General features: G+C 47.7%; 1 protein-coding gene across 1 annotated transcript; it reads right to left on the minus strand.

Moving 5' to 3' along the window:
- Nucleotides 1–1,527: 1,527 nt before the first annotated feature.
- On the minus strand, nt 1,528–2,450 carry LOC140897098 (G-protein coupled receptor 4). The gene has a single exon (XM_073309404.1). The coding sequence runs from the start codon at nt 2,448–2,450 to the stop codon at nt 1,530–1,532; it is 921 nt and encodes a 306-aa protein (XP_073165505.1). The 3' UTR covers nt 1,528–1,529.
- Nucleotides 2,451–20,131: the final 17,681 nt, after the last annotated feature.

Below are 20,131 nucleotides of genomic sequence, written 5' to 3' on the forward strand. Positions count from 1 at the left end.
GGCCTTCACTTCACAACAGCGCTATCTAGGTCCTGACACATGACCGCATCCCCTACCAACAGCACTCCCCAGATCCCCCCGATCACCACACAGTGCTGCTTATCCAGGAGGACAGGGAGATTCAGAAGCAAAGGAGAACACATTTAGTGAGCACATGAGGGAGGCTGCTCCAGCCAGTGTAGGAGGAAGCCCTCACCTGCGCCCCCCCCCCCCCCCGCAGTGAGGAGGTGGCCAGTGTCAGTAAGCAGAGGGTAGTGACCTGGATTTTATTCAGACTGGTACATTTAATTTGTATTTCCCTGACAGAGGGCTCTCTGACAGGAAACAGCAGCAGACCAGGATCCATGTTCGGTCTGTCTGCCATCCCCCTTTGTGGGACACATTTTACCCTCCCCCCGGTAGGAGGGATGAATGGTCTGGCTTGGAGGATTTCAGCCTGGCTGCTTCAGGCTCCCGCCACCCCAGCAGGAAGATTCTTTCCCAAAACTTCAAGCCCTGATTTGTCCTGGGGGTGGTGGTGGTTGGTTTAAAAATAAGAATTTGGCAAGACTGTGTGTGTGGGACCGATAGTGCCACTGTGCAGCACTCAGGATGAGAGAGAGAGATGGGCAAAGGGGAGGCACTGCCAGAGGATAGACAGTTTCTCACATCACCCATCTCTGTGGCTGCTCATACCTGAGCTGGGGATGTGGCATGGACATGGGTGCCTTTCTCTTTGTGCTCTGGGTCTCTCTTTCTCCCCAATGGGCACCATTTCGTTGCATTTCTGCTTTTGTTGGGGGTGGGTCTATTTTCACTGGTGGGGATCTGGGTCTCTCTCTCTTCTCTCTCACACTCACTCACTTGTAAGTTTGGATGAATATCTTCTCTGCTGCAGGTTGCGCCTATCCATCCATATCCACTCCTAGATCCTAGTCTAGTCTAGTGGTCTACATTTTTTATACTTCGTCTGTTCAGTGTTGCCACCTCTCACAGTTTTATCATGAGTCTCAAAATATTAAATAAAAAGAAAAGGAGTGCTTGTGGCACCTTAGAGACTAACAAATTTATTTGAGCATAAGCTTTCGTGAACTACAGCTCACTTCATCGGATGCATACATAATATTAAATGTTAAAGCCCCAGCTCTTGAAATTATATGATGCTGTTCATTTAAAAGAGCATGATCACCCCCCACTTGCAGTGAAAAGCTGGAGCTCAAACCATAAAGGCAAAAAGACCTAAAATTTATTATTCATATGCCAATCTAATGATTTTTTGTGGCTTGACTCGGCCTGTCTCTTTGGTATTGAATTGCGTCTCTAAAAAGTTCTGAGTGACTGGAAGTCCCTGAGGGACCATATTTCCATATTTGGCTGCAGGGGGCAGAGCTGCTTCACAAAGGGAAGCAGAGAGCAAGGCCAAGCCCTGGCATTCAGACCGGGATCAAATGGAGGGACCTTGAAGTCCAAATGGGTTTCCCCCACCTCACTGGGTATCTTACGCAGTGGTCTGGGCCAGTGTCCACCCAGTGTCTCCATTCCTGTCTAATCTACTTGTGACCCTGACCCAAGACCTTGCATTTTAAGTGATTTCCGAGTTCTGTCCGCACATCTTTGAGGAGCAGGATGTACAGCAGAGGATCCAGGACATTGCCCAGAGTGGTGAGGCACAGTGCTGCCTGACTGTAAATGAAGAGGTTTGTCTCAAAGAGGCAGAGACCTTCATTATTCTGAACCATCTCCCTCTGGTATTTGTAGAAGGACGTCACCTGGTAAGGAACACAAAGCAGGAAGAAAGAGATGATGATGAGGGAGATGAAGCTGTAGATTTGCCTCTTTGTCTCCCGCTCCAGCGATGGCAGCTGCCTGAGCTTGTGCAGCACCCGGAGGTAGAAGAAGCCCATGAAGAAGCAGGGTAGGAAGAAGGATAAAGCCATGGTGGCCATCTTAAAACTTGCATAGTACGTGCCCAGTGGGTAACCCTCATAGCAGCGCCCTGCTTCTGGCTCCTTCCGCAGTAGCCCAGTCCCCACGGAGCAGATGCTGAGCACCAGCACCCACGCTGTGGCGCTGACCTTGGTGGCACCGTGTATTGTCTGTAGCCCACGGAACCACAGGGGATGGACCACACCTATGTAGCGCTCCATGGCAATGAGGCACAGGAAGCCATTCTTGGCATAGAAGTTGGTGATAAAGCCCAGGCTGACTGCCACGCAGGCCCCAGCCCCCAAATCCCAGTTGTGATCCCAGTAGCTATAGTAGATCCAGAAGGGCAGCATCAGGGTCTGCAGCAGGTCAGCTACCACCAGGTTCAGCATATAGACAGAGAGGACGATAGACTTGTTTATCTGGGACACCAGGGCCCAAAGTGCCAGGCAGTTCAGCGGCAAGCCAGCCCCAACTACCACAGAGTAGACAGGGATGAGGAAGTATTTGGTAGTGTTAAAGGCCATTGGGCAGGGCGAGGCCATGGTATTCACCTTACGCAGCAGAGTCAGTGATTGTTACCAAGTGCCTTAGTTGCCATCCTGCATGGAAGGGAACACAGTCCCCTGTCTTCAGGGTCACTGTCCTACAGTGGGGGCTACATCCAGTTCTCCAGGGTGACTGTCTCACAAGGGGAACACGGTCACTCCACTTACTCCCAAGCTGCACTCCTCAAAGAGTCTGTAAAAGACAGAAAAACTGAGTGCTACAGGGAAAAAGCAAGGCAGCCCAAGCACCTAACTGTCCTTGATTCCTTGCTCCCTTTATCAAACAGATAGGGCTGGGATTTCACTGCCTAGTAACCCTGTGTTGGGATCTGAGCTAGAGAACAAGCCTGAAACTAAAGCTTTTAACTCCTCCTTGTTTGTGCAAACACTGCAGCGAAGCTGGGCTGTCTGGCCAGGAAGCAGTCACAACTTCCTGTCCTCCTGACAGGCCAATTATGCTCTTAAGCAAGGAAAGTCCACCAGAAACTCCCAACAAACTAAATGCAAACAAAAGTGATGAACCATGGCTCTTGGTGCAAGGCCTCCATTTTGACAAAGCTTTTCCACTTTTATCATATGACCTTTACAGGAACCACTCCCCCCAACCTCAAGCAGAGCTTCCCACAACTGTGGAAGTGAGAAAAGCTGAAGACTCAGTGAAATCCCCTAGGGACCTTGCTTTGCCAAATAATGAACTTGGGAATTACTTGAACACTGTGATTTGTGCCAGTATCAGAAAGAAAAGGCTCATCAAGAGTCACAGGCCAGGGCTAAAATCAAGGACAGCTAGGAATTGGCTCCAAAAATTGCACTATGCATGGGTCAAATACATCTCAGAACGCCCCCACTCCCCCGAGTCCCTTTTTCAGCAAAGGGGCTTTGGACCCCATTCACCATTGCATTGCCCCTTGTGTCATTATTTACAGTAGTGCAAAATGCCACCTTTTGGATTCAATAGCATTTCACACCCACTTTGCATTGGTGTTAACTGATACCCCAAGATGCAAGGCTCCTTGTGTGTAAAGCACCTGGTGCACTTTTTGGTTGTTGTGCAAATAACGCAGTAAGGATATGGACAAATGCACACTCAGACTTATCACTCCACCATCATTTGTAAGCACCACACTCTCAATGCCAGGGCCACTGAGACTGTGTGCATAAAAGGAACAGCCTGGGATACATGGAAGGAGCCTTTGAATGTAAGGAAAGGACCAGGTTCAGTTCAAACACAGGAAATTGTGCCTGACCCACATATGGCAGCAGAATTGGGGGGGTGCAGAGCTATGAATGAGAGGTATAGAATGACCACAAATGGGGTCACATTACACAATAACCCAGACTGCTCCAGAAACTCTCAACTCTTCAGTCTGATTCATTTGCAATTTAGATACCGGGGCTGGGATTTTCAAAGAGCGTAAGGAAGTTAGACATCCAAAGTCCATTGACAATAGGAGTTGGGTGCCTAACTCACCTAGGGCTGGTCTACACATAAATTTGCACTGAAATAATTAAATCAGATACAGGGCCGGCTCTAGGCACCAGCAAAACAAGCAGGTTCTTGGAGCGGCACATTTCTAGGGGCGGCATTCTGGCGTCGGCCATGCCGCCCCTAGAAATGTGCCCCCGCTGCCCCAGCTCACCTCTGCTCCGCCTCTACCTGCTCCCCTAAGCGTGCTGCCACCGCTCCGCTTCTCCCCCTTCCCTCCCAGGCTTGCCGCGCACGAAACAGCTGTTTGGCGCAGCAAGCCTGGGAGGGAGGGAGGAGAAGCCGAGCGGCGGTGCGCTCGGGAGAGGCGGCGGTGGTGGAGCGGAGGTGAACCTCTACCCCCCCCATTACTTCCTGCGCTCACCCACCCACCCTCGCTCACCTCCGCTCCTCCTGCTCCCCTGAACATGCTACCTCTCCCTAGGGAGAAGTGGAGTGGCGGTGTGTTCAAGGGAGCAGCTGGAGCGGAGGTGAGCTAGGGCGGGGAGTTGCAGGGGGGGAGCTGCAGGAAGCAATGGGGGGGTGGAAATGTGGCACAACCAGGGGGAGGAGGCGGGGCCGGGGATTTGGGGAAGGGGTTAGGAAGGGGCAGAGTTGGGGCGGAGCCAGGGGCGGGGGGGCACGAAAAAAAGGGGTGGCCAAACATTTTTTTGCTTGGGGTGGCAAAAATCCTAGATCCGGCCCTGATCAGATATAATTCACCACTCTTGTTGTTTCAGTGCAAGTCTGTGTGTGGATACTTATTTCGGTTCAAGAGTGCCCTACAGCAATTTAATACAATTTTTTATTCTAAAATAAAAGTGTGTCCACACACAGACTTGAACTGAAATAGCAAAAGGGGTGAATTACAATTGATTTAATCATTTTGATGAAGGTTTGTGTGTAGAACCAGCCCTAAGGGTCCTTTGAAAACTGCAGCCTAACATGAATGGTGCTGTATAAGTACTCTCTCTGAGTGTCTGTGATCTATTTATTTGTATTATGGTAAGACCTAGCATTCCCAGATGGGATCAGGGCCCTACTATGCTAGGCATCTTACAAACACATAGTAACAAACCTGAAGAGCACACAGTGTAAACAGATCAAGAGTGGGAGAAAGTGGGTGATATTATTCCCATGTTTCACGCTGGGAACTGAGGCACCACCAAATAAATGGTCATATTTTCAAAAGAGCTCAGCACTCAACTTGTGAAACTCTGGCCACTTCATCTGGGGACCGGAGTGGGAGCTGAGCTACTTTGAAAATCTGAGAGCAGAATCAGGTCTTGAGTTTAGATCAGCAGGCAGCATTTTCACTGAAAGTCAGCTCAGGTTGTCTCATACACTTTTTGTCTAAGCTGACCTATAAAATGTAAGCACATCACCCTGTGGCTGCAGCACCAAGATACTATTTAGTACACCATCCTCAGACCCAAAAGATTAGGAATACAGCTTGTGGTGAAAATGCCATTTCACTTTAGCTTTCAGTGTAGAATTGGAAACAGTTACCCTTTAGCTCAGCCCTGCACTACCTGTTATACCTTTCAATTTGTCTTAGCTCAGTCATGCAGTAGTGGCAACTTGCTCCATTTTTTATTTTATTGTATTACACTCTGAGGTCAGGATTATGTTCCTTGGTTAAAAGTAGTCAAGGACCTTATAGCACTGCAATGGATAGTGATAGCATCCAGCATATCTTGAATAACCCTGGCTTAGTAAAGGGGACACCCAATCCTGTGACAGGCACATATGACTGTGTACCTCATGAAGAAAAGAGACTGTAAACTTCAACTTAAAAACAGCTCACTGAAAAATTAAATGGGAGGCAGGGGGATTGAGGAATGGGCTATTGGACCTTTTGGAGATATGGACATGAATATATATGGCTAAGAGGGAGTTTCAGAAATGATACAGTGTTGAGTGTGGGAGGGAGGGAGCCAGAGAAAGCTCACATACTTAGAAAGGTTTCAGAGTAGTAGCTGTGTTAGTCTGTATCTGCAAAAAGAAAAGGAGGATTTGTGGCACCTTAGAGACTAAAATTTATTTGAGCATAAGCTTTCGTGAACTACAGCTCACTTCATCAGAATGCATCTGATGAAGTGAGCTGTAGCTCACGAAAGCTTATGCTCAAATAAATGTTAGTCTCTAGGTGCCACAAGTCCTCCTTTTCTTTATACTTAGAAAGCTTTCTCATTTTGTAAAACTAATCAGCATCAGTTCAAAACATTTATACCAAATGGTCATCTCCATAAACTTTGCTTGTGTGTTCTCCTAAGCAAGGATCCCTGCTCTCCCACGCCATGGCTCTTCCATGTCTCTATGTGCTCTAATTTGCATTTGCTTCCTCTGGAGAGTTTATTAAGTGTGAATGTCCCAGTGTTTCTTTCCTGTACCCAAAAACAGTGTTAGTAGCACACCACAGCCCTTGGTAAATTGTTTGTGTTTTTTTAAACAGGAAGGGTCATTATTTATGCCATATTTCCAGTCTGAATTTGGCTAGCTTCAATTTCCAGCATTGGATTGGGTTATACCATTCTCTGCTAGATGAAGAGCCTATTGTGAAATATTTGTTCCCCATGTAGGTACTTACAGACTGTAATCAAGTCACCCCTTAACCTTTTCTTTGTTAAACTGTATAGATTGAGCATGAGATTATCACTATAAGCGTTTCAGAGTAACAGCCGTGTTAGTCTGTATTCGCAAAAAGAAAAGGAGTACTTGTGGCACCTTAGAGACTAACCAATTTATTTGAGCATGAGCGTGTTTTCTAATCATTCTCATTCTCCTCTCTGAACCCTCTCCAATCTATCATCGAGAGGTCATCTAGTCCAGTCCCCTGCACTCATGGCAGGACTAAGTATTATCTAGACCATTCCTGACAGGTATTTGTCTAACCTGCTCTTAAAGATCTCCAATGATGGAGATTCCACAATCTCCCTAGGCAATTTATTTCAGTGCTTTCACCACCCTGGCAGTTAGGAAGTTTTTCCTAATGTCCAACTTAAACTGCCCTTGCTACAATTTAAGCTCATTGCTTCTTGTCCTCTCCTCAGAGGTTAAGAAGAACAATTCTTCTCCCTCCTCCTTGTAACAACCTTTTTTGTACTTTAAACTGTTATGTCCCCTCAAGACTAAACAAACTCAGTCTTCCCTCATAGGTCATGTTTTCTAGTCCTTTAATAATTTTTGTTGCTCTTCTCTGGACTTTTTCCAATATTTGTCCACATCTTTCCTGAAATGTGTAACCCAGAACTTGACACAAGACTCCAGTTGAGGCCTAATCAGCACGGAGTAGAGTGGAAGAATTACTTCTTGTATCTTGCTTACAACACTCCTCCTAATACAGCCCAGAATGAGGTTTGCTTTTTTTTTGCAACAGCGTTACACTGTTGACTCATATTTAGCTTGTGGTCCAGTATGACCCCCCCACTAGATCCCTTTCCACAGTACTCCTTTCTAGGCAGTCATTTCCCATTTTGTATATGTGCAACTGATTGTTCCTTCCTAAGTAGCATATTTTGCATTTGTCCATTACATCCTATTTACTTCAGACCATTTCTCCAGTTTGTCCAGATCATTTTGAATTTTAATCCTGTCTTCCAATGCACTTGCAACCCTGTAAACTTTATAAGAGTACTCTCTATGCCATTATCTAAATCACTGATTAGGATATTGAATAGAACCGGACCCAGAACTGATCCCTGCGGGACCCCACTTGTTAGGCCCTTCCAGCATGACTGTGAACCATTGATAACTACTCTCTGCGAATGGTTTTCCAACCAGTTATGCACCCACCTTACAGTAGCTCCATCTGGGTTGTATTTCCCTACTTTGTATATGAGAAGGTCATGTGAGACAGTATCAAAAGCTTTACTAAAGTCAAGATATACCACATCTACCACTTCCCCCTAACTACAAGGCTTGCTACCCTGTCAAAGAAAGCTATCAGGTTGGTTTGATAGGATTTCTTGACAAATCCATGCTAATGGTTACTTATCACCTTATTATCTTCCAGATCAGGGTGGGCAAACTAGGGGCCGGAGGCTGCGTCTGGCCCTTCAGACATTTTAATCTGGCCCTTGAGCACCCACCAGAGAGCAGGGTCTGGGGCTTGCCCTGCTGCACACACACCATGGCTCCATGTGGCTCCTGGAAACAGTGGCACGACCCCCCTCCAGCTCCTACACATAGGGGCAGCCAAGGGGCTCAGCATGTTGCCCCCACCCCAAGTGCCACCCCCATAGGTCCCATTGTCCGGGAACCACAGCCAATGGGAGCTGCAGGGGCAGCGCCTGCAGACAGGGCAGTGTGCAGAGCTGCCTGGCTGGCCTCTGCGTAGGAGCCAGAGAGGGGACATGCTGCTTCTGGGAGCTGTCCGAGGTAAGCGCTGCCCAGAGCTTGCACCCCTGACCCCCTCCCATGTCCCAACCCCCTGCCCCAGCCCATCTCTCCCTCGTGCCCTCCGAACCCCTTGATCCCAGCCCGGAGCACCCTTCTGCACCCCAAACCCTCATCCTCAGCTCCATCCCAAAGCCTGCACCCCCCGCCAGAGCCCTCACCCCGCCCCAGCCTGGAGCCCCCTCCCGCACACTGAACTCCTCATTTCTGGACCCACCGCAGACCCTGACCCCTCCAGACGGAGCCCTCAGCCCCTCCTGTACCCCAACCCCCAATTTCATGAGCATTCATGGCCCACCATACAATTCCATACCCAGATGTGGCCCTTGGGCCAAAAAGTTTGCCTGTCCCTTTCTAAATATTTGCATATTGATTGCTTAATTTTTTGCTCCATTATCTTTCTGGATACAGAAGTTAAGCTGACTGGTCTGTAATTCCCCGGATTGTCCTTATGTCTCTTTTTATAGATGGGCACTATATTTGCCCTTTTCCAGTCTTCTGGAATGTCTCCCGTCTTCCATGACTTTTCAGAGATAATCGCTAATAGCTCAGCTATCTCCTCAGTCAGCTCCTTGCGTATTCTAGGATGCATTTCATCAGGACCTGGTGACTTGAAGAACTTGTCTAAGTAATTTTTAACTTGTTCTTTCCCTATTTTAGCCTCTGATCTTATCAACATTCTTCTTGAATTCTGGACATCTGAACTGGATAAAGTATTCCAGCTGGGGTCACACCAGTGCCGAATACAGAGTTAAAATAACCTCTCTACCCCTACTTGAGATTCACTTGTTTTCGCACCCAAGAATTGCATTAGCCCTTTTGGCCATAGCATCACTTATATTCAGCTGGTCAACCATGACCCCTAAATCTTTTTCAATCTCACTGCTTCCCAGGAAAGACTCTCCCGTCCTGTAAGTATTGCCTCCATTCTTTGTTCCTAGATGTATACATTTAATCATATTAAAATATATAGTGTTTGCTTGTGCCAAGTTCCAGATGAAGGGACAGGATTTTATAATTGTACTATAAGAATAGAGGTACTAATGTATGTCTTGATTTCATTTTACCAGCCACCCTTTTTGAATAGCAGAAAGGAATGACCCTCTGGGACATTGGTAGGAACGCATCTGACAGACTGCCAGTGTCTGTACTGATGTTAAGGCAGGGACAGACCAGAACAATCCTTATGACTGATTATGGTCACCCTTTTGTTTTAGGATAAGTTATAATGTCTACTATGGTTTCCTATATGTATTACAAATTAGGCACTCTAGTTAAATATACATTTATTTGTTTTAAGGTTTAGTGAGTAAAAGACAGGATCTTGTATTGTGTCTATGTTAATTAGATTAAAGGAATGTTAAAGGCCTGAGCCACAATGTAAACTGCTTTGACCACAAGATTTAGTGAAGTTTAATTTACAATGTATTCTGCTGAATATAAAATACTGCTGTCTTCTCTGTGAGAGATTGATTGTGTGAATGAGGAATGCATGCATCAGGAAAAGATAAGGTGTGAAAGCCATCACAAATGTCCAGATGGTCAAGTAAAAGTGAGAGACTTGGGAACACCAGGAGACAATCAGAAAACATCCATTGTATCCGATGCTAAACATGTTAGCAGCATTGACGACCTCAGAGGTGAGGCAGGCACCCCCGAAGGCGAGACAACAAATAGGAGATAACGATGGGAAGCCCGACAATAACCATCAAATGATAACAGCAGAAAACCCCAATATTAACACCTCTTAAGGACTAATGATTACAGGATGACATTGCAAAATGCATGGACTCAAATGGGAATTTACAACTATAAAGATGGGGTTCACTCTGGATTCAGTCCTGCAAAACCTCGGAGCATCAGATCGTGACCGACAGAACCCAGTTCCTCACTCGTGTTCAATCTAACTGGCCATTAGATTGACTTGAGCTACGACAGACCGTTAACTAGAAAAACAACAACTGGCAGGACTGTGTGCATGTGTAGTATGTGTGTGTGACTGAAAAGCATATACTAACTATTGAATTTTCAATAAATATGGTGTATTTGCCTTCACTGCTATAAAAGATCCCGTGTGCTTTGTATAGCGTAACACAGATACAGATTGCTCTGTATCAGTGAGCAGCCTGCACTGGACCCTTAGCACAGCTGTCTGAAATGGAATGGAGGCTTCACTTAAAGAGCTTCACATCCCAAAAATAGCACTTTATAAATGAATGAAAGACCCTCCTACTGCCACTCTGTCAGAGCTGTGTAGCCTGACACCTGGGTAGGAGCTATGCCCATGATACCAGTACTTGTAACCCTCCTCTCCAATTCCACCCCCTTTGTTTGCTGCTCTCACCTGTTGGTCCTTGCCTTGGGTTTGGGCTGGCAGCTCTTTGGAGCAGATAGTGCTTGCTGCTACAGCCCCCCCCCCCCCCTCCTTGGAGGTGGATAGATAAGTTATAAATGCAGTAATTAGATAGCAGGAGGGCAGGTGACTAAACCCCAGGGAGTGAATAAGGAAAATAGAGTTGGTCAGGTAAAGGCATCTTAGGTAAGTAAAATCAATCAATAAAGCACTCACCATAGGGTCATGCTGCCATGTTAGGGCTCACTGACACCCTAGTTCCTGTCTCTGAGTCAACGTGTCTTGGAAGAGTCAGACACTCAGCAGCTGTGGTTTAGTTGTGTGACATTTACTCTCTGCAGATAGAAATGTCTGAGTGAGGCAGGCGCTAACCACAAAGTCTGCTTGAATACGTGACAGTGAATGGCACATGCTAAGCATAGGCTGGGAACTTCAGCCCACACTGAAAACTGCCATAGCTTAAACTGATGGAGGAACCAAATTCAACCCCGTGAGTGACTGATAGAGGGAGAAAGGGGGATCTTGAGGGGTTGCGCTTCAGCAAAAATCATTTGCATAAAGGCCAAGTAGAACCATGACCCCTCAACCTCTGAGGCTGTCTCCTCTGAGATGAGCAGCGTCTCAGGAGGTCAGGGAATGAGATAGAGGGCACTGGTTCCAGTCCCATCCCAGGGAGGTGGTTAATGGATTTTGGGGATTTCCCCTCTAAGGGTGTCATCTCTGATCCACCCCAAGTCAGGGGGACAGGTTGGCTTAGGGGGATGGGAAATGGGATACAAGGCTTTTCCCTATAGTGTGTGCCAGTACCAATGAAGCCCCAGGTCAGTCAAGTCCTTCCCAGTGGAAGCTCTTTAGTTACCTGTCGGTTGGTAGGTCTCTGCCCAATTTCTCCAGTTTCCCAGGGACAGGTACCTACACAACAAGCAACCATCATTGGCCACCTTAGGAGAGAGGCTAAGGACTAACTAGGCCATGGGGACTGCTCTGCCTCCCTCTGCACACCCACCTGCTTCTCCAAGGGCAGTACCTGTTCTATGGGTTGGGAGGGAACCCAAGTTTGGGCTCTGAGAGAGAGGGAGCTATGAGGCACAGTGAAAGCAGAGCTGGAATTTCACCATCCACCATAGTCCTTTCCTTTCCTGGGCACTCCACTGTCCCAGGCTACTTCTCCACTGAGCATAGAGTGTGGTTTCAGCAGTGACCATGCTTCTGCTGAAGAGGAGGAAGGAGAGTTACATCCAGAGCAGAACTGCTCCCCCACCCCATGCTTAGAGAAGGGACTAGGCTAGCTGAATTCCTTCTCCACCCAGCTGGGGAGCAGACAGGTGCTCCACAGCCTGGGGATCGATAACCTTGACCACTGAAACGAAGTTGGTGCCTGCAGGGAGGCTTTGATCTCTCTGCTTGTGACAGACACAAGTGACTAGCTTCAGTCTCTGAATAGAACTCAGAAACAGCGACCCTGCATGCTCCATGTTTCTGCAGAAGTGAGATGCTCACTGACCTCAGCAGCACATATTCAGAAATCCTGTGTTGGAAACATTGCTGGTTCTCACGTTCTGTGGTTTCCTCAATTCCAGCCCAAAATTGCAGCTTCCCTTTGACACTTGTGCACACCCACCACTCCCACATATATAACACAGACGCTTCACAACCCCACTGCACACACACCCCTCATAACCCCACCACAAATGCAGGCACACCCCTCATACCTCCTCATAACCCCCCACCACACTCACAATCCTGCCACACCCCCCACAGATGAAGACATGCATCCCTCATAACCCCACAGATACAGATCCACCCCCACAAACTCTTGCCCTCACAACACCCCTCCCCCACCCCACCTGCACATGGACAAACATACACCCCTCACAACCACCCGCTTGACAGACTCCTCCAAAAACATACACCCCCACAGCTCAACAACATAGACACCCACCCCCCCCCTCAACCCCCCTCCCCAGGAGAAACTCTTCAGTCCCCCCTCACAATCCCCTCCCACACATACAAATGCCCCTGTGATGGGTTCCTTAGGGTGCAGCCTGGGACTGTGAGACCTCTGTGATCCCTGAACTCTCTCCAGCCTGGGCTGTCTCTCACAATGCCTGGCTAGTGACCAGCAGCAAACCCCTCCAGGCACTGTGATTACTCAGCACAACAGCTATATTGCTGGAGTGCTCCCAAAGCCACTCCTGAATAGGGTGATCTGACAGCAAGTGTGAAAAAATCAGGACGGGGGTGGGGGGTAATAGGCACCTATATAAGACAAAGCCCCCCAAAAGTCGGGACTGTCTCTATAAAATCTGTCTCTATAAAATCGGGACATCTGGTCACCCTACTCCTGAATCACACCGAGAAAGGCACCAGAGCCAAATCCCCCCAGCTCCTAGCCTTCCACCTCCGGAACGTACAGTCTTGCACTGCTTAAGACGAGCAATGCAGATTTATTAATTGGGGTTCACCACTTCATTAATGTAAAGTGGTGATACACCAGCCTTTGCAAACCTGAGCACATTTGCCACACACTTCAGGCAAACTCACCGGTAAATTTAAATTTAAAGTTAAATTTATTGACTATTAAAAACATAGATTTTAAGTGATTGACTTTTTGCCTAAGTTAGTTAGCAAAAGAAATAAAACATAAGCATGCAGTCTAAACTCTCAACCCTATTAGACTGGTCACCAACTAGACTAAGCAGTTTCCTCACCCTGCTGAATACTGCAGTTCATAGTACACAGATTTCACCCTTGAAATCTGGACCAGTCCCCTCAGTTGGAGTCTTCAGTCTTCTTCTCAGAGTCTTTGTTGCTTAGGTGCCGGGCAGGAGAAAGGCCTTGCATGGCTCCCAGGTGTTTGGTTTTATACCCTCAGTCCATGTGCTTGGAAAACACAAGTCCAGGCATGTCTGGGAGGCATTGCAGAGTCTCCAGGCAAGGTTGAGCAGCAATCCCCGTGGTGTGGCCTCATGCAGGTGAGTCACTGAATTGCTGCTCCCTTGCTGGACAAAGGCTGTTGATGGGTTGTTTCACAACCCCGCCAGGGCATTGGTTACTCTCCTTGCTGTTGCCCCCGGGGAGCACCTCTCCTGCCCCTGCGGGCATGTTGCCTTCTGCTGGAAAGGAGCTAGTCTCAGCCTCTCCCATACTTGGAAGCACCCTGCTTCCCTCTGTTACAGAGTCACAGGAATCCTCACCCACCTCAGTGGTTTCTGAGATTCCCTGCCCCTTCTCTGGGCTCTCCTCTGGGACACATTTCTCTGTGCTCCCTGAGAAGGGGTCTGCCTCTGGTTCAGCTGCAATTTGCTGGCAGCTAACAACATAGACAATCCTCTCCCTGGCAGGCATTAAACCCTCATCTCTTCCTGATGTGGTGTTGCCTCCAGCTGCAGTGTAGGAGCTGGTCTCAACTAACCTCCCACCTGGAAGCATGTGGCTTCCCCCTGCTGCAGAGGAATCAAGGAGGCTTTCTCCCATTCCCTTAGCAATTCCTGAGACCTTACCCTTTTGTCAAAGTCAGATTCAGGACTCACATAATTTGTCAGACCACTCTGTTTATTAGCAAAGCACTTTGCCAATGCACCCAGATATATGAGCCCCTCTCTGAGGCTCCAGCTAACTTATTTATACAAATAAGCCAAAGGCAATTTAACATAAAAGAGACAAAAGGAAGCAGAAACTGACAAATATACATACATATCTTATTTGCATACTAAGGTTTACCAATCTCTTAGCTCAGTAGGAGCTCTAAGTTAGTTTGAGGACCCATTGTCTCACACTCTTTAATGTTTCTCTTCCTGACAACTATATTTCAACAAACCCTTCAAGTAGCATTTCTTTAATGAATTATAATTTCAATATAATTCATTCTACTTTCACAATCCCTCCTTTTGGTCAAGCTATGCAATGACCAACAATGACTGGGTTCCACATATCAATCGTTCTTTATCTCTTTGTTCATCAGTGATATTTAAAATCATCAAATTAGCACTCTGGTTTGGGGCAGCTATCTGTGTAGCATGCCTGACACAATTTTGGTTACAACAGGAAAGTAACTGAAAACATACAAAAATTATTAGGATTCCAAACAGGAGAGTTAGGGCTCCCCGAAACAACCAGTTTCCTATGCCAGAGAAATTGAAAAGGTTACTTAGCCACTTCCATAAAGAACTTGGCTCTTTGTGGGGAAGATATGTGATTTGTTCTAAGTGGCTAGCACGATCTATTACCTCATTGGTGTTGTCTGGTATATACACACAGCAGTCTTTTCCAATGAGAGCACAAGTCCCTCCTTTTGCCACCAGCACTATGTCCAATGCCTGACGGTTTTGGAGGGCCCTCTGTCAGATTCTTTGGCCAGGGCTCTTAAACTTTCTCCGGTTTCATTTGCCATTATTTCAACTACTGCTTGTAACCTTAGGAGCCTTTTTGCATGGTGTATTACTCCCCCTAATGGTATGAAGGAACCGCCAATGGCCTCTTCCCAGGTTAAGGGGCTTATGTTATTTACATACCATTGGGCATCTGTTAAGTCCCTTCTTTTTCGCCTGAAATTGCGGAGGCATTCTCGAGGGAAGGTTCCTAGCACTCGGAATTGTGGGAAGAGTCAGGCGGGATAACAGATTCCTGACCAATTAGCTGGTAGTGCGGTATAAGCTCTGGTCCCGCACACCCAGTGATGGCCTATTAAGGCTGGGAAGGGTCGCTTGCACTCATTTGTCATATAGGTGTTTGCAAAGGAGGAGGAGTATCTCCCAAAGGGTACAGGGTAATTCTCCTTATGAGGAGTGGTGTTATTTGCATGACTGTAGGGGGAACAGGAGATTGATTTCTCTGTTTGATCCCAGGTTGAGAAAAAATTCATATCTCCATACCCGGCCCGCCACTTTTTAGTTTTGTTTGAATAATCCCATACACCATTGGCCACAATATGCTGAAGGCAACGGCTTTTCCCCAGATCCAGCCCTGTCTCATTACACACCCAACACCAATACCTTTTCCCTCCACCACACTTATCCATTTAGATGCATTTATTCCCACCACTTCCCAAGTGTCATTGCTGTTCCATATTTTGTTAAACGGACGAGGCCCTCCAGTGAGGTCCGGGGACTTGAGTGGGATAGCCAGGACAGGAACACCAGTTTGAGAGTGCGCTGGGATGTGGCTGCAGACCCAGCAATTAGAAATATTAAGGGTCTGAGCTATCCATACCTGCTGCTGGATAAAAGAATGGTCATCGTGGTCTCCCCAGACTGTAAGATACCAGCAGCCAAGGAACAGCGTCTGCTTCTGGCAACCCTTACGAGAGCGTAGATTGTAAGGTATTGCAGACTGTTCCTCTACGTCTTCTTCTGGAGTCAAAATCGACTCTGCGTTGTCCTGAGGTGATGATTGGTTCTCTGGGGATGGTGCCTTTTTACACTGTGAAGCATGTATCCACGCTGTGATGCCGGATAGTTTAACAGCCGTCTGTGTAGTAAGCAGTACCTGATGAGGACCCTTCCACTGGGGCTCCAAGGCATGCTTTCGATGATGGCGCCATACGTAGACCAAATCACCTGGCTTGAGGTTGTGGCAAGCATCGGAGGTGGGTTCCGAGGGCCAGGCTGCTCGAACCTGTGAATGGAAGTGACTTACAGCTTGCATTAGTCCCTTGCAATACTGAAGGAGCGCACTGTGAGTCAAGTTCAAATCTGGAACAGGAGTAATGGTAGTCATAGCTTGCATAGGGCGTCCCATAATTTCAAAGGGACTTAATTTATGCCTTTGGGATGGAGTGGATCTCATGTCATAAGAGCTAATGGTAAGGCTACTGGCCAGCTTAATCCTGTAGAGTCACAAATTTTAGCAAGCTTATTCTTAAGTACACCATTTCGTCTGTCAACTGCACCTGCATTCTGTGGGTGGTAGGGACAGTGCAACAGGTGTTTGATATGCAATATATGGTCCAGGTGTTGAACAAGTTGTCCAGTAAAATGTGTACCCCGATCACTGGACAGAGTAGCAGGAATTCCCTTGGCAGGCATAATATGATTTAACAAACATTTGGCTAAAGACAGTGAGTCAGCCTTGCGACAAGGAAAGGCTTCAATCCAACTGGAGAATAAACATACCATAACCAATATAAATTAATATTGTTGACACTTAGGCATTTGTACAAAATCAAGTTGCCAATGCAAGAACAGTGCTTGAGGCAGACCCCGGAACCCCTGGGCCACTTTTACAGGTTTACCAATATTATGGCTTTGGCAAATGGTACAAAATGGAGGGGCCCACCATCCTGTCTTAGGTACAGCAGAGACCATCCCCTCCTTTCTGACATGCAAAACACTGTGTAGCAGGGTGGCCAGAAACGGGTAGAGTGAAAAGGGGGCTACAAAGGCACCAGTAGGCGAGCGCCAAAGAGAATCGGGATGTGGAGAGCAACCTTGGGCAACCCAGGATTCTTTCTCGGTTTCTGGGGCAGAGCCTTGGAGCAGGGTGAGGTCAGTGAGGGACCAGGAGGGTAAGAGAAGAGCAGAGAACAAGGGAATCAGACATTTCGACTAGGCACGCTGCAGCAGCCACAGCACGCAGGCAGGGGGGTAAGCCTTGGGCAACAGGGTCAAAAGTGGCAGAGAAATAAGCCACTGGGCGGTTCTTTTCTCCGTGCATCTGAGTGAGAACTCCAAGTGCACCCCTAGATTGTTTGTGGCAGAAAAGGGTAAAAGGCTTAGAATAGTCAGGCAGCCCTAAGGCAGGGGCAGAAGCCAAACCTTGTTTGAGGGAAACAAAGGCAGAATTGGCTTCAGGGGGCCACAGCATGGGGTCAGGCACAGAGAATCGAGTGAGTTCCTGGAGAGGTTTTGCAAGGGAGGCATATTGGGGAATTCATTGTCTGCAAAATCCAGCCATGCCTAAAAATTTCCGGACCTGGCGTGGGAAGCGGGGTCGGGGAAAGCTAAGGATAGCTTGGATGCGGGTGGGAGAAAGTGCACGGGAACCCTGGGAGAGGAGAAAGCCAAGGTATGTGACAGAAGCTTCACAGAGTTGTAGTTTAGAGTGAGAAGCTTTGTGACCCTTCTTTGCTAGGGCAGTAAGGAGCACTGAAGAGTCAGTTTCAGAGGCAGACAATGCAGGGGAACAGAGGAGTAGATCATCTACATATTGAACTAGTGTGGACCTGGACGGGAAAACAAAGTCAGCAAGGTCTCGGGCTAATGCTTGGGAAAAATATGACGGGCTTTCAGTATACCCCTGGGGCAGTGTGGTCCATGTGTACTGTTGCCCCTTGTAAGAAAAGGCAAACAGGAACTGGAAGTCAGGATGAACCAGGACAGAAAAGAAAGCAGAGCACAAATCAACAACAGTAAAATGAGTTGCATCTGGTGGGATAGAAGCCAGAATCTTTGAGAGAGGCAAGTTTTGATTCTGTCCACCTATGATTTGCCTCTTCCCACCACTGCATGAAACAATCAACCTCTCCTTTTGCCAATTTAGTTTTAGGTTGGCCGAGTTTGTCTTTTAAGACGTCTACTTGGTCTTTGTCCCAAGATCCAAACAGTGGCCACTGAATTTTGGGATTCTTCTGAGTTAGCCTAGACCATTTTTCCAGAAATTTACAGGAGTCCGGACCCTTCCTTAAAATACATAAAATGAGCCGGCGTTCCTTTAGGGAACTGTCCCGACTTAGACGTCTGGTTACCCATACAGGAGGACTTTACACACCAATCACACAAGAAGGAAAGTCGGGTTCGTCAGAGCGATGCCCGGTGCAACACACAAAAGGAACCCACAGGCTACTGCCTCAATCGCCCTTGCTTTCACACCAAGGGTTTTACCCAAGGCGCGGTGCGGTGCGGCTGCGATTGTGCAGATTTCACTCACTCGGACCGTGGGGACAGGAACCCTTTGGTCAGCTGATCCCTGGACGGAGACGGAGCACAGAGTCAAACACACCACAGGAAGGACGGATAGACACAGAGACAGTCCTCAGTCCGGACAAAACACAGAAATAATTACCTGACCAGATTCCTGATGTCAGATACCGGGATCCCTACCAGAACAGAGTGGGAACCAACAGGTTCGATGGCGTAAACTTCACTGTGGTCATGCACCCTTCCGTTCTGGCGGAGGACTGCTCAGGCCAAATGCCCAGGTGCCGGCTTGCCACGGCCGTCCTAAGAACAGTCAGGAGTCACACGGCCCCAGTGAAGACGGTTGCCATCTCGGTGGAACCTCCAAATTGTCAAAGTCAGATTCAGGACTCACATAGAATCCTAGAATATCAGGGTTGGAAGGGACCTCAGAAGGTCATCTAGTCCAACCCCCTGCTCAAAGCAGGACCAATCCCCAATTAAATCATCCCAGCCAGGGCTTTGTCAAGCCTGACCTTAAAAACTTCTAAGGAAGGAGATTCTACCATCTCCCTAGGTAACGCATTCCAGTGTTTCACCACCCTCCTAGTGAAAAAGTTTTTCCTAATATCCAACCTAAACCTCCCCCCCTGCAACTTGGGACCATTACTCCTTGTCCTGTCCTCTTTTACCACTGAGAATAGTCTAGAACCATCCTCTCTGGAACCACCTCTCAGGTAGTTGAAAGCAGCTATCAAATCCCCCCTCATTCTTCTCTTCCGCAGACTAAATAATCCCAGTTCCCTCAGCCTCTCCTCATAAGTCATGTGTTCCAGACCCCTAATCATTTTTGTTGCCCTTCACTGGACTCTCTCCAATTTATCCACATCCTTCTTGTAGTGTGGGGCCTAAAACTGGACACAGTACTCCAGATGAGGCCTCACCAATGTCGAATAGAGGGGAACGATCACGTCCCTCGATCTGCTCGCTATGCCCCTACTTATACATCCCAAAATGCCATTGGCCTTCTTGGCAACAAGGGCACACTGCTGACTCATATCCAGCTTCTCGTCCACTGTCACCCCTAGGTCCTTTTCCGCAGAACTGCTGCCTAGCCATTCGGTCCCTAGTCTGTAGCTGTGCATTGGGTTGTTCTGTCCTAAGTGCAGGACCCTGCACTTATCCTTATTGAACCTCATCAGATTTCTTTTGGCCCAATCCTCCAATTTGTCTAGGTCCCTCTGTATCCTATCCCTGCCCTCCAGCGTATCTACCACTCCTCCCAGTTTAGTATCATCCGCAAATTTGCTGAGAGTGCAATCCACACCATCCTCCAGATCATTTATGAAGATATTGAACAAAACCGGCCCCAGGACCGACCCCTGGGGCACTCCACTTGACACCGGCTGCCAACTAGACATGGAGCCATTGATCACTACCCGCTGAGCCCGACAATCTAGCCAACTTTCTACCCACCTTATAGTGCATTCATCCAGCCCATACTTCTTTAACTTGCTGACAAGAATACTGTGGGAGACCGTGTCAAAAGCTTTGCTAAAGTCAAGAAACAATACATCCACTGCTTTCCCTTCATCCACAGAACCAGTAATCTCATCATAGAAGGCGA

This window comes from Lepidochelys kempii, unplaced genomic scaffold, assembly GCF_965140285.1.
Source record: "Lepidochelys kempii isolate rLepKem1 unplaced genomic scaffold, rLepKem1.hap1 scaffold_276, whole genome shotgun sequence".
Classification (NCBI taxonomy): Eukaryota; Metazoa; Chordata; order Testudines; family Cheloniidae; genus Lepidochelys; species Lepidochelys kempii.